The 17,886-nt window shown below is 38.4% G+C and overlaps 1 protein-coding gene and 1 long non-coding RNA gene across 3 annotated transcripts in view; one reads left to right on the top strand and one right to left on the bottom strand.

The window, feature by feature from the left end:
* LOC119695357 overlaps nucleotides 1-17,274 on the bottom strand; it is a 29,974-nt gene extending 12,700 nt beyond the window's left edge. The window contains exon 1 of the long non-coding RNA XR_005255189.1: nucleotides 8,711-17,274. This is a non-coding gene — a long non-coding RNA (uncharacterized LOC119695357). The remainder of the gene's footprint in view (nucleotides 1-8,710) is intronic.
* RASA1 (RAS p21 protein activator 1) overlaps nucleotides 7,907-17,886 on the top strand; it is a 47,572-nt gene continuing 37,592 nt past the window's right edge. Inside the window, exons 1-2 of one of the 2 annotated variants that reach the window (XM_038123663.1) lie at nucleotides 7,907-8,564; nucleotides 17,283-17,432. In XM_038123663.1, coding sequence (XP_037979591.1) covers nucleotides 8,185-8,564; nucleotides 17,283-17,432 — 530 coding nt within the window. In that variant the 5' untranslated portion in view covers nucleotides 7,907-8,184. The remainder of the gene's footprint in view (nucleotides 8,565-17,282; nucleotides 17,433-17,886) is intronic. The other variant, XM_038123664.1, reaches the window with a different exon arrangement.

The following is a 17,886-nucleotide window of genomic DNA, read 5'->3' as shown; positions in this document are numbered from 1 at the left end:
TAGATTAAAATCTATGTTAACAGGATTGCTGTTTTTCAATGAGTCTCAGCAATTCAAGATCTTAAGCAGCTGGCAATGTGGAAAACTCTTGATATGACACTGATAATAAAGTTTTCATATCGCTGCTTATGGAATTGTTGGTACAGTACTCTCACTACAACACTGCAGAGCAATTAATCTGAGACCTTGCTTCTCCACTGACATGGTACTACTCTCAAATATGCCATATTTTCTGTACCTGACAGGTAGGATTTACTTTAATTTCTTCCTAGAGTCTGATACCCATGATCTTAAGTTAGGTGATGAGGCATGGTAAAGCTCTAACAAAAATAGTGTATGTTCTTGCTATGCTGGCATCCAAACTGAGGGATAGAAAAAGGCAGAATGTGGCCAAACACTGGCATTCACACAAGGAGGTAATGTCAGTTCTCCTGTTGTCCAGGTACTTTATTCCCTGGGAAAGAGAGGTGATGCCAATAGGTGGATTGGCTGGTTAGGACAGGAGAGTGGAAGGGTGAGAAAGCAAAGGAGGAAGGCAAATGCAGAATTACTAGATAGTTTGGCACAGATGTAACTAAACAAATTTATGTCAATGCAAATTTTCATTCCCACAAGAATACATTATCCAGAGGAAATGTGAGTTACAGTTATATGAGTTAAGTTGTAGACTGGAACAGTAGCACGTGCACTGCTGTAAATCACATACACAAGCCCATAACTTTTTCAATTATTATCTTCTTTAATTGAGGCATGAAATAGCTAGGCTTTCAAAGGCAAGCCCAATTAGGAGTAGTACCATAGAAGGTGATCTGTCAGTCCTCCACTCCCTGCTAATACACAAAACCTCAGAAGCACCAATATTAAGAGGCATCCTTTCTGAGTGAGAAGGGACACTGTCTTCTCTTGTGCAGATGTAACATGAGGTAATCTGCTGCTATAGGGAGATCTCTCCCTACAGTGAAAACCAGATTTAAAAGATGGAGCAGTAGTCTCAAATACCTACATAGTGAAGACCAGTGAAGACCACTGCCAGCTCTAAATCCATTAGAAAGGGACTGTAACCTCATCTGAAATCTGCCAGTCTGACTTTATTCCTCTGGGAATTGCTGACCAATCTGGCATCAATTTAAGCAGAACCCAGAACCCTTTCTTCCCATCACAGTGCCCCTATGACCACCTCCTGCAGGGACTAGATGTGCCTATTCCTTGTGTATGCCAAAGCAACTCCTTCTTTCCTTTTTACCATGTACACTTCAATTTATCATTAGTTACAAGGATATTAGTATTTAGCCTTCTCTAACTTTCTATTCACTGTGCTAAACCCTGCTACTGTTATAAGCACATATACTGCTGTTTACACAGTACAATTTCCAAAATACAGCCAAAGCCTTGTGTATTCATATCATATACTCTGTGATTGATATGCCTCTCCAAACTGCTCATCTGTCACTGTTTTATGGAAATAAAGTTAGAAAAATCAATGTGTCATTGCTCATTACGAGGAAATGGGTATCACTGCAAATTGGGCAATATCAGTGAAGGTTGCAAAGCTATTCACAGGTGCTGAAAAAGCAGCAAATGAACAACTGTATACCAGCACATCTTGGAAAATCTTAGATTAAATTTCATCAGTGTTAATGAGTTACCATTTAAATGGCAAATGAAACTAGTATTATTTGTAGCTAACTGCTGCTACAATAAATGCCCCATATAGCAGGTGCCACACATCAGATGCAATGTTTAAACTTCCCCTTTTTCCTAATCATCATGAATGTCATATTGAAGCATATATATAAGACATCTATACCTTTTGTGAAAAACGCCAATCACTTGGTTTTAAAATTTTATAAGTTTAATAGTAATAAAATGGTTATAAAAATAGCAATATAATTAGAGTAATAAAAATTTGAACAATTGAGATTAGGACAATACGAGACAATAAGAACAAAGAGTTACGGATGGTCCGGGTACCTCTTCTGGGCAAAATAAGCTCGAAAAAGGACACTTACGTTTAGGATTAGGATTTAGGCTAATCCTAAACAGAGGATTAATCCTTAAAAACAACAGCCTGTTGCATATTCATGCACCTCATACAAGATGCATAAATTCCATTCAAACAAAGGATTTTGTTTGGTCAGCATCAACTTCTTCCTCTTAATCTTAATGGAGTCCTCAAGACTGAGTGAGGTGAGGCAGGAAGAAGTTAGTTTCTTGTGATAATGGAGCAATAAATCCTTTCTCTGAAAGATTTAGGTGTCCTGTGGCTGTTATTTTGTGCAAATGAGTATCTCATTCCTTTCTTTAAAAAAATATCACACATACATAGTTTATATTTTAACAGTATGTTATAACCTAAAACTATCTTTGAGAAAATTAAAACAGCATAACTTTCTAACATAACATATATAATATTCACCCTAATATTTGCAAAAAGCCAATCATAATATATGCATTTTTCACACCTTTTAAAGTATTATCACTATTAAATCTTTAGGTACCTCTGATTTAAATAGAACACTGAAATGACAGCTAGTTTAATTGTTTAATACCTTTTAGAATTCAATCCACAATAAGTTAAAATTGAATAATCACTGTGAGAGTATGTTTAGGTTATTCTAGAATGGCGTTAAATGGAGTTACATCACTCCTTAAAACTAAAGACTACATATGTTCCTACTCCTAGTAGTTTCATGCTCTAGAACTGATTTTAAAGTCAACAACAGAAATACAACCAGTTGAAACAAAATGTTTCATACAAGTAAATTCTATCACAAGCAATAAACACAACAGTGAGGGAAAAAGTGATAAACAGACTATGTGAGAAGTATATGTTTAGATTAACACATTATAAGGTCAAGAAGTTTAGGTGTCCAGGCTGTTACATAATATAAATCACAGCATTTTACCTATTAAATCTTGCAGTGAGATTAATTTAGTGTCTTAAGTCATAGAATCCTAAAAGAAAAATAGCTAAGAATTGGAGTTACCATACTGGATTTTAACAACCAATTTCTTCTTTCTAACTGAGAAACATATCTTAATGGAAAAATTCACCCCATGATGGAAGACATATAGAAATTAAACTGTAACTAGAACAACAGGACACCTAAACTATCCCATTGTAACATATGAGGGAGCTTGTTCCATGTGAGTATATACATAAGGAAATAGGAATCTTCATATACAGAATGGATGGTTTAGATGTGTAAATATGACCTTAGAAATTACTAATTTTGCAAATACATTTTATAAGTCTCACATGCAAATACTAGTTTCTGTACAGTCAGTAAGTGCATACAGAGGATTTGATGGCACCACATGAGCAGACATTTTAAAACTTAATTGGCTTCATAAAGATCTGATGTCCAGGAAATTAGATCTGGCTACACCTTAGATAAAGAAACATCTGTTACATGAATCAGCATTTTCTCTCCTTACTTTTAAGTTTTCAATGACACAATTCATGGAAACATTAATTTAAAAATGTAGGTCAAAAATATTTTTTTTCTGGTAACTTACACGCATTTTTTCCCCCTGGAAACTTGCATGAAAATTTTAAATTCAAAATAACTTCCAATATTATTATTTTATAAGCTTCATTATATAAACATTCCTTGAAAAGACCAATCTATAGCTTATATATTACACTATATTATATTACAGATACATCTAGAGTTTTACTCTTTAATTGTTCTATTAGACAGGACATAAATTTCTACCATCAAGGCAGAATATGATTAATACATGCATTCAGGAATTTTGTTAATTTTTATACATTATACATATAGCTATGCCTGACAGAAATATCCTTTCTTTAAATAAAAATATAGGTAGACATTTTATATTAAGCCATTGGAACCAATAACCACAAACTGAGAAATTATTTCATTGAAATGAGTGAGAATGATGCATTCCTCAATGGTGTTATTAACTTTATTTAAAAAGTTCAGAGTAAACAGCACAAAAAATTAGCCAAATTTGAAATGACAGACGGTCCTCCATGCAACAGCTGGGTATATCCTGTGCAGGTTACATCACTGTTCTCAGAGGAAGTCTGTAGGTACTAAGAGTATAGTTATATTTTCCTGGTTGGTTAACCAGGTTGTCTTCTTAACACATTTTCTTCCTTTCCCTAGCTGCTGTAGAAGCACCATCCAAAGGATACCTAAGCAGCTGCAAAAATACTTAGATGTTTGTCAACATGTAACTTTTGTCCATCAACAGCCAGAGATATACTGTAGAAACATAAGCTCCATCATTACTGAGAACCCTTATGGAAGTTGGATGTAATTAACTAAGCGCAGAAATTATTACATGCAAATATTTTCATGTTTAAAATTAAAAAAAAAAAAGCTGTCCTTTGCAACTCAGTTTTTCATTTCTTCTTATAGAAAATACTCAATAACTAACAAATAAGCTTCCAAAGATGAGGATAATTTTAGTGTTTCTTAAAATGTAACATAATTGGTCAGTGCATCTATATTTGGAGTCAGTATATATAAGCTCATGGGAGAATGCAAACATGCTTTTTATGAAGGCATAAATTATAAATATAGGTAAGTATAATTAGTAAGGTTTGCATTTAAACACAGACGATAATACGGAATTTTAATAAAAGGATCACAGCCACTGTGAAGAAACACTGTGAAGAAAGACTGATAGAGCAATCATGTAGCACTGTTTTGTATACTACAGTTAAAGATGTGTTGGGTTGACAGGGTGTCATGGTTTAAAAGCTCAGCCAGAAGCCAAGCCCTGGGCAGCCACTTGCTTACTGCCCCACCAGTAGGACTAAGGAGAGGACTGAAATGGTGAAAGCCAGAAAACTCATGGGCTGAGATACAGACAGTTTAAGAAGGAAAGCAAAACCCATGCCCACAGGCAAAACAAGGAATCAATCCACTGCTTCCCAAGGGAACACAGTTGTTCAGCCATCTCCAGGAGAGAGGGCCCCATCACATGTAATGGTGACGTGGGAAAAAAAATGTCATCACTTCAAATGTTCTCACTCCTTCTCTTTCTTATCTCTACTTTATATATTGAGCATGATGTTACATGGTCTGGAATACCCTTCTAGTCAGTTGGGGTCACCTGTCCTGGTTGTGTCTCCTCCCAGCCCCCATGCACCCACAACTTCCTTACTAGCATGGCAAGTGAATGAAAAGCAGAAAAGCAATATATGTAGCATGACAGCTATGCAGGTAGGGAGAAGCAACACTCTCTGTAACTCTTTATTTTATACCTGTGGGAGTACAAGGGTAAGAACTGGAATAGTTGGAGCAGTCCAGGTTCTTCATTACAAGAAAGCTGCTTTCTTATCACTCAGTCCTATGACAGAAAGACTGAAAATTCCTCTGCTGCTATTAATTTCTGAAATGGAATAAAACTTTAGAAAGGCAGAAATAAACTGTGCTCAGGCAGAAAAGAGAGGCAGGAAATAAGGAGTGAAAGGGTATTTTTCTGTGGTATTTGTATCTACTATAAAAGTAACACCTTCCCTTTTAATAACTGATAGCCATTTTAGGCTTTTCACCCTAATAATTTGAGTGTTTACCAGCTTTCAAATTTTGTAAAAAAATGATTCTCTGACATATATGTGAAATAGGTCTTACTTTACTGATGGAGAAAGAATAACCTTGCTCAAATTACTTGCCCAGTGCCCTACACATCAGTGACAAACCCAGCTTGAACACCTGAGCTCCTAATCAGGCATACATCTGCCTGGAATGCCTCCCCCCTGCCACTGTTCTCAAAATATGTACTATTATATTAGCTTGAACTAGGGAACATTCAAATATACTTTTCAGGGAATCTAGCCTGACACCATTTTGACACAGTAGGGATGAAGAACTGACTATCCTAGTGTAAATTATACCAGGGATTTCAGAATAAGACATATTTGCAGAAGCTCAAGAAGTATCAAGAAAAATATTGTTACACTTGCCCCTTCATGCAAAAACATCAATTTTTAAAATTTAAAAAAAATTATAAAAAAGTCCTATGAAGGCTTGTAGCTGTAGTTTTGAGTAGTCCTGAGAGGAGCAGGAAGTTGGACTCAATGATCCTTATAGAACATTTCCAAACAGAGATATTTCATGATTCCAAAAAGGCAGTCAACTCCCATGGCTTAAGAAATGACACAAGTTGATGTGCAGAACCTCCAGCACCAAGTAACTCATGATGGCAACTTTGCCTGCAAAGTGAACAGAAAAGGTGATGGGTGCTCACAGAGGTAACAGCTCAGCTCATATTACTAGAAGCTCTTTCTCTGCAGAATCCTTTTCAAATTTAAAACTGTTCTCATCAAAATAAACCTCCTGAAAGAGTGTTGTAGACACATTACCCCCTCCTGAGTGAAATTCTTAGCATAGCTGTCCTTCCAATCCCCACACCCTCACACACATGCTGCTGCCCTGGAAGGCACTTAGAAAAGCTTGCCTCATAAAGAGAATCTTTAAAATATTTACACTGCATTTCTATATTTAGACTTACTGCTACTGCTACAGTGACAAGGTTAAAATTATTTTGTTTAGAAATCTGTGAGGAAAGCAAGAAGCAGTAAAAGGAAAGCCACACAGAGAACAGCCTACAGTATTCCTTGAAACTACAATTTCTTAAAGCAGAAAACCAGCAGTAAATGGGTATATTACAATGGTATAGACTGAGGGCTAGAGCCAGCTTCTCTTTTCACTGTGACCCTGGGCACAAAACCAGCATAATTCCACATGTCTCAGTAGTGTAAATTGGAAGCAGAGTTTGCCCTCAGAAGGAAAGATATGAAACAATTTCAGCAGATAAAAAGAGCTTGACAGCTGTGAAAAAGGGAGCAATAGTTTGTTTTAGTTGCCTCAGGAAAAATTCACTTAATACTTTTGGGTAATGCAAAGCTTTGAAAACCTGAATGTTTAGATGCCTTTTGAGAACTGTAAAGAAACATGCAAGTGTAAACATGCTGCTATTTGTAAGCTCTTTTAACACTAGGAGGAAAAAACAAAATCTAAAGATATCTGCATACTGTACTGCCTGGTAATGGCAATCACATGACGTCTTCTTGATCCCAGAGGTGTGAATTGAAGCTGATGTACCAAATAAACCCACTTTAGGGAGAAAAGTGGTTGATGGTGAAGGTAGGTATACATGGAGTCACAGTTCTTATGAGGTAAACAGTACCACCAAGATGTATTTTTAAAACTTATTGTTAGAATTGAATCAGAATCATTAAGGTTGGAAAATACCAGCAAGCTCATAGAGTCTAACCATCAACCTAATACTGACAGGTCCATCATGAAACCATGTCCTCATGTACCATATCCACACGGTTTTTGAACACTTTCACAGACAGCAAGTCCACTGTTGCTCCAGGACCCTGCTGCAGTGCTTGACCACCCTTTCAGTGAAATATTTTTTTCTAATATCCAGTCTAATACTCCCTTGACAAAAATGTTACCAGTTGTTCTATCTATACTTGAAGAGAGGGCATGGTGAGGTGGGGACTGGTCTCTTCTACTGTGCCTGCAGTGGCAGGACCAGGGGAAAAGGCTTCAAACCAAGATGGAGGAGATTCAGATTACATACAGAATCATATAGAATAAGCTGATTGGAAGACACTCAATAGCGTTTCTTCACTGTTAGGGTGGTCAGGCATTGGAACATAGGGAAGTAATAAAGTCATTATCCCTGGAGGTGCTCAAAAGGCATCTGGATCTGGCGCTGCATCATAAGGGTTCAGAGATACAGTGCTTATGTTGGGTTGAACTAGTGAATCTGACTCTACTCCCGCACGTTCCCAGCCCTTCGGCTGCGGAACGAGCCTTATCTCCCGCTCCCGCACAACCTCCTCCATCCGCGCCCACTGCGCCGTACAGCTCGGCAGAGGGTTTGCAGCTCGCGCACGCGCACAGGTACCGCGCAAGCGCGGAGCTCCCCGGACGGGCGGCGCTTCCCTGGGGCGGTCGCGGGTCGAGGCAGCCGCGCGGAGCCCTGTGGAGCGGTCCAGTCCGCCCAGTCCGGGCCCAGCCGGGCATTGTTCCCGGCCCGTCTCGGCTGGGAACTTTCAGCCGCGTCCCGGGTCCGCTGCCTGCCGGGGGGGGGGGGGGGGGGGGGGGGGGGGGGCGCGGTGGGGGCAGGGTCCCGGAGCCCCTTTGTCGCCTCCTCCCCGGCGTAAAACCGCCGGTGAGGCTCAACATGATGGCGGCCGAGGCCGCGGGTGAGGAGGACGGCTCGAGCGCCGTGGCCGGGACGGCGGGAGCCGCCGCGGCTGGGGACCTGGGGCACTACCCCGCCTTATGCCGTGGTCGGGCGCCGGAGCCGCAAGGCCCCTTCCTGGTCGGCGGCGGCCCTCCAGGCGGGTCGGATTTGTACTCAGTTCTGGGGCTACTGGAGCTGGGCGCGGGGCCAGCCCCTCCAGCGGCCGCTGGGGCTGCCGATGCCGGATTCCCCCCGCTGCCGCCCCCACCCGCGTTGGCCGGGGGGCTGGGGACAGTGGACGAGGGAGACTCACTGGACGGGCCGGAGTACGAGGAAGAGGAGGTGGCCATTCCGCTCAACGCGCCCCCCACCAATCAGTGAGTACCGACCGCCCCCCCCCACCCCACCCCCAATCCTTGTGGAGAGTGGGTACCCCGCCGCCGGGCCCCCACCGCTAGCCGTGGAGATTGTGTGTCATACTCGGCTGGAAGTCTCGCACAAGTTTTTCGTCCCACCTCTTTACCTTCCCTCCCTCCTCCGGTTCCGTTCCAGCGGGAAGTTTTCTTCACGGGGACTGTGCCCAGGGACTGTGGAGCGCAGCCCACCCGCAAGTCGGGGGAGTGAGCGGCGGCAGCAGGGAGGTCGGACTCCTTCCCCTTCACGGGGAGCTAGTCCTCCGGTACTGAGTGGGATCAGCTCACGGGAAAAAGGCGTCTGAGTTAGTTGTTTACAGGTTTTCATAGCAGTACTGCAGAGGCTGCCAGGAAGAGTGTCTGGTAGTCTTTTAAACTACCTGTTGGGGAGACTTTTCCAGTCACTTGGTAGTCCCTTCTCGGTAGAGTCATAAACTTAATTTCTGTAAGTAGAGTAAAAAAACCTGTCCATGGCGTACAAGACTTTATTTACGGTGTCGTCATTTTGTGTTGCATTGCTTTCTGCTGAAAAAAAGTTAACTTATCTTTTCCATTTTATACAGAAACAGCCGAAGTAATGCCCCCTTATTGGATCTTTTTAAAAATTCAGGCAGTCTTGAATCATGGATTTAAAATGAATTAAAATAATTTCTAATTTTAAAAGTGTTAATAGAGGAATATTTTTATAAATGTTTTAACTGCCTTGCTGCTCAGCCAATTTAAAGTTGTTTTCATATAGTTTATGCTTGGTGAGAGGAGACATTTGGAATAAACTGTAAACTTACAGGTTTTACTGTATTTAACCATGCATCAGGTTAATTTGGGTTCCTTTAGTGCTGGAAAGAATCTTCCACTGGAGGCAGACTAGTTCTTTGTTTAAGTTTTGTGAAATATAAGATCAGATAATGTTATATAGAGTCCATGTAACTAGTAAGTACTCTAAATACAAAGTTTGGATTTCACTGTAGAAAATCTGCAGGTTTACTCAAAGCACTTCCTAGGTGTGTGTTAGAATAGAAAATAAACCTTTTCTTCCATATCCTTATAATATTCTCCCCAAAATGAAATGGTTTTAGAGGCTTAGATTTTTTTCATTAGTATAATTACTGTAAATATATTGTAGTTTTTGTGTATAGTGGATAATTTAGGGAGTAACATACAGTTGTATTTAAAGAGATATTTATAGATAGGTCAGAAAGTTAACTAAAAATCTGTGTAAAATTTTGGGTTCATTCTTTATATTCTGACAGAGTTAACTTCAGCATTATGTTACATACTCTTATGATTTCAGGAGCCATTGTCATTTTAAGTAGGACATAAAATTATAATAGCTTCTATAACAAGCTTCTCTGAGCTTGTTTTGCAAATTAAAAAAACAAGCCCAAAGCAAACAAAAAAGCTCAAACACAAACCAGACACAATATGAGTTACTAGTTTTCCAATTTTTAGGCCATAAAGGTGTTACAAATGCTTTTTAAAACATGGCTATGCTTTTAGATGGTGTGAAGTTGGCATTCTGGCTTTCATAGTAACTAATACAAAGAGATGGGAAATGAAGCACCTGCAGGTTCTGCACTTCCCATAAGGATGTTGTAAATATAGTTTGCTCAGGGAGATCTGGGAAATATGTCTTCTTTTAGTGTGTATTCTTTAGTATTCAAGCAGTGGGAGGATACTAGCATGTAAGACCTTCTCTTTATTCACAAACTCAGAATCCCCCAGTAGGGTTGATTTTTTAATCTTTGATCTGGAGTGAAGCTAACTTGAAGCGTGTCTGTTCAGTGTGTGTGTGTGGGTTTTCATTTTCATGGAGCACAGCAGTGGTGTGTTTATGTTGCAGCTTAATGCTAAGTTGGATGCACAGTTTAGGTCATTTGTTCCCTTGCTTTCTGCCCCATTTGCAGACCTCAGTGACAGAGCCTCAAATAGCATAAGGAAATGCCTTTGGGTTTAATGAATGAATGAATGCTGATTCTTTTATGTATTTGATTTAAAATCTTAGTTGACAAAATTATTTTCTGTCCTGGCATTGCATTAATGTGGCAGGAGTCATTCCAGTATTGCAGCAAAACTGGCATTTACATTTAGTGTTTTCTGAGCAGTGCTTATCAGTTTGAAATGGAAATCAGTTGAAATCTGAGTGATCAACCACATAAAATGAAATAGGCTGTCAAAATACTGTCTGGTTAAAACAAATCTTGCCTAAAGCAGATATATTCTTATGGTTACTCTTGGAGTTTGTTCAGGCACCATAATAGGAAAAAGCACTGACGATGAAGACAGGGAGAGAAATACTAAATAAGAATGGATTGCATTAAAGTAGACCATTTTTTGCCTGATTATAGAGTGAAGTTCTCGTATCTTCACATGAGAGTTAAAGGTGGCAAGCTGAGAGTTCTGCATTTGTTTCAGTAACTCATGAAAATTTTTTTTCTGAATAATTGCAGTAGGCGTTTTTCCAGACTAATGAATGAATCTGTTGCACTGTAAATTATGAGGAAATAATGTTGGTGTGTTCAGTTAGGTGCTGTATAAAGAAAATGAAATGTGATGTCAATAGATTTTAGTGTATGAAGTTTCTTTGTTTAGCAGTTAAAGTAGCTAGCAAAGAATATTGTCTTAATTAGATAATGATTTTCTTCATTACTTCCTGTTGTGTGTGGAAAACAGCACCTTATTTTTCAAAAGTTGGTGGGGAGTGTATTCTGGGCTGCTTCTGGCTGGATGTGTGGTGTTAAAAGTACTGTCTTAAATGAGTGGTTAAACACAGCGAAACAACATTGTACCTAAGCTACAACAGGAAGTGAAGCAATAAATAAACTGAGTGTGTTAGTTCATAGGTAAATGAAAACTTCAGTTAAATAAAACCAGAAGTAGGACAGCATTTGAAGCCAGAAGTTTGAGGACAATTTTTCAGTAGCTTAGTCAGTATTTCTAGTTAACATTAGATAATTAACATTAGATAATGTAATTTTGTTTAAATAGTAACTAGAGTCTCTTGGCCTGCTCTTTATTTAGTTTTTATTTTGTGTCATTGATTGAGTCCCATAATACCAGTGTGGGACTTTGGCAGTTCATCTACTAGCCTGCCCCACTGAGAAGCATAATACTGCACTGTGTTTTTTCAAGCTTTTTTATCTATATGTTCTGTGGTTGTGAAGACAAACACAGATTTTCTAGTGAGGCCTTAGGTCTCTTCAGAATAGGACTCCATATTTTGGTGCAAGCATAAATTTGTAAAATTCTGTAAAACGTAGTAGTTTTCCAGTTTCTTTCATATCTTTCTCCCCCAAAAAATAAGCATCTTGTAATATGTCTTGCTGGTAGGCATAGTAGAAGGGAGGAGAAGGCATCTTGTTTTAACGTAGTCTTTGTGCTGCACATAAGTATTGCAGGGTTGATTCCTCAGTATCCCTCCAGAGTATGTCAGTACTAGTAAAATGTTCAGGGCTTGACAGTTTATACACTTGACCTGCTTTATTTACTTTTATGCACTATTTAAAGACTGAAGGTAGTCTTTAATAGTTTTTATTTTATATAAAATACTCTCTGTATCAGTCTTGTTAGTGATAGAGCAGAGAAAGGTTTCTGTTATTAAATTTTAATATATTTAATATATAATCTAGATATTCTGGATATATATTTAATTTATAATATATTTAAATGTTAATATATTTTATTATATTTAGTGCTGAAGGTGGTGAGGAGTAATCAGCATGGGTTCATAATAGGAAAATTGAGCTTAACCAACCCAAGAGCCTTCTGTGGTGTAGTCATTGACTTGGGGGAGAAAGGGAGAGAGTTTACCATAACTTTAGTTAGGCTTTTGAGACTGTCTTCCATAGTTTTCTTGCAGACAGACTGACAGAGTATAGATTAGGTAAAAGGATATGAGATGCATTGAAAACTGGTTGAATGACTGGGAACAGAGCATGATGATCAGCAGCTCAGAGTCCAGATAGAGGCAAATTACTGAGGGTATTCCCTAGGGTCCTTTCAGGGGCCAAAACTGTGTCCTACTTGGACACAGTGCATGCACCCTTAGGAAGTTCAAAGATAATGCAAAACTGAAAGAGGAGCAGTTGAAACACCAGGTAGTTGTGCTGACATCCAGAGTGATGTGGACAGGCTGGAGAATTGGGCTGCAGGAGATCTTGTGTAGTTAAACAAAGGAATCACAGAGCTCTGCCACTAGGGATTAGTAACCCTAAGCACGTGGTGGGGCTAAACAGCTGGAAAGCAGCTCTACAGAGAAGCATATTGGTGTGAGGATGTGAACAAAGCCAGCAGTATGCCTGTGTGGCAAAACTTCGCACTTGCTTTTCCCACATGTAAAAAGGAAATATGTAAATAAAGATTTGGTTGTACAATGTGACATGCTTCCACACGTAGTAGCAGCTGCCTCCTTTCATATAGTAAATTCACCATCTACTACCTCTTTGTGAATGGCTTGTTCCTTGCACAGGCTTTGTGGTGTTGGGGCCATGTTGGGGGCTAGAAGCCGTATAGCTATACTGTGAACTTGCTAAATGCATCCCTCCTGACAGTAGAAAGGGCTGGCTGGGCCTAATGGGGCTGGTGTGACTGACTACCCAGCATCTTCCATAGAGCATGGGAAAATATAGGGATCTCTTGTTTGTGTGTGGAGCAGAGGTTGCAGCTCTCACTGCAGTGCAGCTCATTCCATGAGGTTCATGACTTGACATATGGTTGCCAGCCACTCGGTGTGGTAGTGGTGTAGGCACCATTCTTCTGCACACCTGTATGTTGCTTGTGTGGATGTAGAAGCTCTTTGTGATGTTGTGTCTTTGTTCTGTCTGCATGCTGTAATTAAATTGTGATAGATAGGGTTGGAATTTTGAACATGCTGCTTTTGAAATAAACTAGGAGATGGGAGTATTTTCATGCACAGTTTTGACAGTTTTCTGAAACAAGGAAACGTTTTACTGGTATTCTGTTAGAAGCAAAATAAAGAACAATTATACAAGTTTCTTAAAGCAGGCAAGTTAAACAGGTAGTCACAGAAAAAACCACCCAAATTGGCATCTATAAATGATAGGGCATTTTATAGTTAAATCATTTCATAACATATGCTTGACAGGCTACTTACTCTCTTTAAATGCATGTTATAGCAGCAACTGCATTGTTAGAGTACTAGCTGTGATTCAAAATATCATTGAATTATGCTTGCTCAAAACACAATTGAAGGAATGGATTGCCAGCATTTTAAAAAATGCAAAGGTAATTTTAGAAATACAGAAGTGTTCCTAGGTAGGATCAGGCAAACAAGTAGAGGTGACTGATCAGAAATTATAGGGACCTTGTCTTTGGCAATGATGGAGGATGTACATCTAAGTAGTAGTGAGTTAGAATTTTGAGTGTAAACACTTGTAAGTCACAGTCATTTGGCAACTTATTTATGAAAAGCTAGGCAGGTTTTTAATGTGATACGTTCCCATCCAGACTTGCAATTCCTTTTGCATCCATTAAGAATCTCTATAGTTGGACTGAAAACAACAAACTTGAAACTGTTTTGATTGCAAAATATTTAAGTTGTAAATCTTGACGTAAAAAACTTAGAGTGAGAGGTGGTTTCTTGTGATGTATTTTTGTAGAAATACTCAGGCTTCACTCAACTACCTGGTTGGAGCTTAAAACCAAAGGATCTGGGGGTTACTTTATTTCATTTCAGAAATTATGGTAGCCTGTTTATATCCTTCAGAGTGTTCTGCGCTCTATTCTCTGATGAAATTAGGAGTATGGCTAGCTCTGTAGTTTACTCATTTCTATTGTACTTTCTTTGGATAGCGCTGACTGTTGGATGGATCTTACTTTGTAATGCAGCATTAGAGATATTAAAATAATTTCATAAACTTTCATTAGTGCTCGTTAGATTTGTCAATATCCTTAAATGAGATTGAGTACTGCAGTTTTGTAATACATTGTTTACTGTTTGCTATCAAAGTCCTTGAAGATTATGATGGGAAGTTGCAGAATGTATCTTTCTGTAATACTGAAAACTGGTGATAGCAGGATGGGCTATAAGACATTGATTCTGACGGTGATGTCTTTCAGTGCTCCTAGATTGTATATTATGTGAATAAACTGTTTTTATGTATTGATGAAACTCTGCTCTCTGAAAAAATGCAGTTATTTCTTGACAACCATTTTGCATACTCTAAAGGGATTATACAATTTTGCACTTAAATGTGTATCCTAATTTTTAAAGATGTGTAAAATCTACAGAGGTTTCCTGAGGATATTACTTGAGCTGTTTTCTCATATGCTCAATATTGACTGCTTTACTGTCGTTTGTATTAAATTTAATGTTAATATTTATTTCTGTGGCTAGTACTATAGAGAAATTTGGTACATTACACTAATGCAGAGTGAACTGTAAAATACAGTGGTTTTTTGCCATCAGAAGTTAGTATTTTATATGTGGGCTCAGTGACACTGAATTTAACTGCACTCAGAAGTTAACTTAATATTTTTATTTCAGAAAACAAACTTTTCCTTAAATGCTTTACCAGGTAATAAATATCTTCTGGTATACTTGATATAAAAGTGTTGAATGGAACAAAAGATAGCCTGTTCAGTGTTAAAGGATGTGATCCCCAGTATGTGGCATATACCTATATATATATATATATATATATATATATTGCCATCACCAGCAAGGAGGGTGGTTTTTTTTGTTTGAAGTTTCTGGACTGAGAATTGAGCCCACCTAAATTTGTGCTGTTGTTCTTAGAAATCCTGGTCACTTACAGAAAGAATATTTTATTTGCATATGATCCTGCCTTTCTTTCTGTTTATTCTGTATTTTTTTTTTGTAATTTGTGTTCTTATTAAGACTCCCATTTCTTCATTTTGAAATTGTGCCTTTCTTTAAATTTGGCATTTTAATGCAATGTGTCTCTCAATAGAATTAAGATTATTTTCCTCAAGTGGGTGATAAACAGGAGCAAATAAAAGCTCAGTGAACCTGTTATTAGTCTAAAATAGATTTCATTAAATGGAGTGTTGGTTTCTTCATCAGGGAAGTTTCTTGGGTCTCTGAAGAGTTATATACTTCATGAAAGTCAGTATATCCAGGAAAGCAATGTCCAGTTGTGACGTGTTAGGAGCAAACTCACTCAGGTTTCAGCTGTGCTGTGCACACTGACACACAGAATATTTATTCCTACTTACTTGATAATCAACTGTCTACATTTTGCTTCATTTTCTATAAGACCCTCTTCATCGGGAGGGTGTGACCACTTTGTGACTGTCTGAACGACACGTTTCTGTTCATGAATGAAGCTGCTTTGCTCTGGAATGGAATGACACAGGCTCTTGCTAATATAACTAGGTCTGCAGCAGTTGCAAGTTTTAAATGTTGTACAGACACAACAGTGCTTCTACTGGTTTAGCTTGTTTTGATCAGGATGAGGAAGAGAAGCAAAGGGGAGCAATATTAGCAAGCACCCAGTTTTGTCAAGTTAAACAGTATTTATGCTTGTGCTGCTCCTACTGGTGAAAAGGTGTTTTTTGGTTTGGTTTATCAAGGTTTTGTTCTGATAAAAACGCTCAGACCTTTTGTTTCCATTTTGTAGGAAAAAAATTGCTTTTTTTCAGATTTTATCAACAGCTCAGCTTTTAATTTTTTTTTGAAGCTGTATGGTGTGAAATATTTGATATTTTTGCATATATTAGTTCAAGAGATCCTTTACATATCTTCTAAATGGCATGTTCATGAATCTTACAAAACAGTCCGGACTCCTAGAACTAAATGGTATATGATCTGAAGTGGTGAAGGATTTTAATTGTCTAAAACACTGGCTGTTTTGCAGCTGACAGTTTCTAAGTGTAAATATTAAAGGTTTAATCAAGCAAAATTAGGTGGAGGAGCTAATGAATTATTGCAGTATATAGCCCTGGAACATGCTGTGGCTTGGTGAAGGTAATGAGAGCAATGGCTGTCTTTGAAAACTTCTGTCCATCACTATTTTCTTGAAAAAAAAAAAAAAAGTTCTTCTTGGTCATTTGATGTAGAACAAGTGTTCTGACAAAGGCTGTATAAATAAACTGAGATAGGTGATTAAATGCTTGAATGGCAGCAGATTCCCTTTGTCATATTTTGCGGTCTGTGATTTGCCATGTATCGGCACTCACTTTTGATTGAGAGAGTGCACATTGTGATTAGGAAAGGTGATTTTGAGGCTGGATGGTGGCCTGGTGGCTGTTGTCTAGTTCTTTACTGGCTTTGCTGCAGCAGCATCACTGTCAGCTGAGGAACAGTCTGATAGAATTCACTTCTCCGTTTGTGCTTTTGAAATACCGAGCCTGAACTGACATCTTTGTAGGCTTAAAATACTATAGCCTTCCAAGTGAGGTCAGTTTCTGTTTTTTTAAAGTAAACAAATTAGGGAGGAGATAAAAACTATGATATGTGTAGACCCTCTGCCTCTTAGGGTTGTTCCTTGGGAAAAGTAGGTTATCTGAAAAACTGCTGTGTTAAAAATACTGTTTATTGGAAATAAATGAACTAGGAGGTTGAACACGTAACAATGTGATAGACAAAGTTTTGGAGTTATATGGGTTTTGACTGAAAGATTTTCTTCCTTTCACAGGTCTATTTTCTGAAAATAAACAAAACCCTTAAGTTCTAAGGATGCCCATTGTTACTCTTTTTTTTAGGTGGTATCATGGAAAACTTGACAGAACAATTGCAGAAGAACGTCTTCGACAAGCGGGAAAACCTGGAAGTTACCTTATTCGAGAGAGTGATCGGAGACCAGGTTCATTTGTGCTTTCATTCCTTAGTAAAACAAATGTCAATCATTTTAGGTGAGAATTAAGTGTTTTATTTCGAATACTGTGATCTATCTACTTTTTGTTTCAGAACACAATAAAGTGAACAATGATTGCATTATAATGCAGTATTTTTGACTCTTAATGCTTTCATTGTACAGCTTTTTACTTGTGTTTGATTGTTTTAAATCATGATACTTTAAAATTACTTTATAGGGTGAAGAACCGAAGTGTGAGGAAATCAAAAATATCTGGATAGAGAAGCTTGCCTAAAGTGGTTTGAATAGACTTAAAACGCCATGCAGGTTTCATTAGTCAGTGAAGGAGATTGTTTTGTGTCTGTTCCATAGTAATCATTGTAGTTAGCACAGTTAAAGTGCTAGCATGTGTGGTTACTTCCTTAATTTTGAGGGGAAAAAATCCCACCCAAAACAAACGAACATCCCCCAAAATAACAAAAAAATAACCCCAAATAAACAAAAAAAGCCAC

The sequence above is a fragment of the Motacilla alba genome, chromosome Z, assembly GCF_015832195.1.
Source record: "Motacilla alba alba isolate MOTALB_02 chromosome Z, Motacilla_alba_V1.0_pri, whole genome shotgun sequence".
Lineage (NCBI taxonomy): Eukaryota > Metazoa > Chordata > Aves > Passeriformes > Motacillidae > Motacilla > Motacilla alba.
The sequence above is the reverse complement of the archived record's forward strand: the minus strand, read 5'-3'. Positions and strand labels throughout refer to the sequence as shown.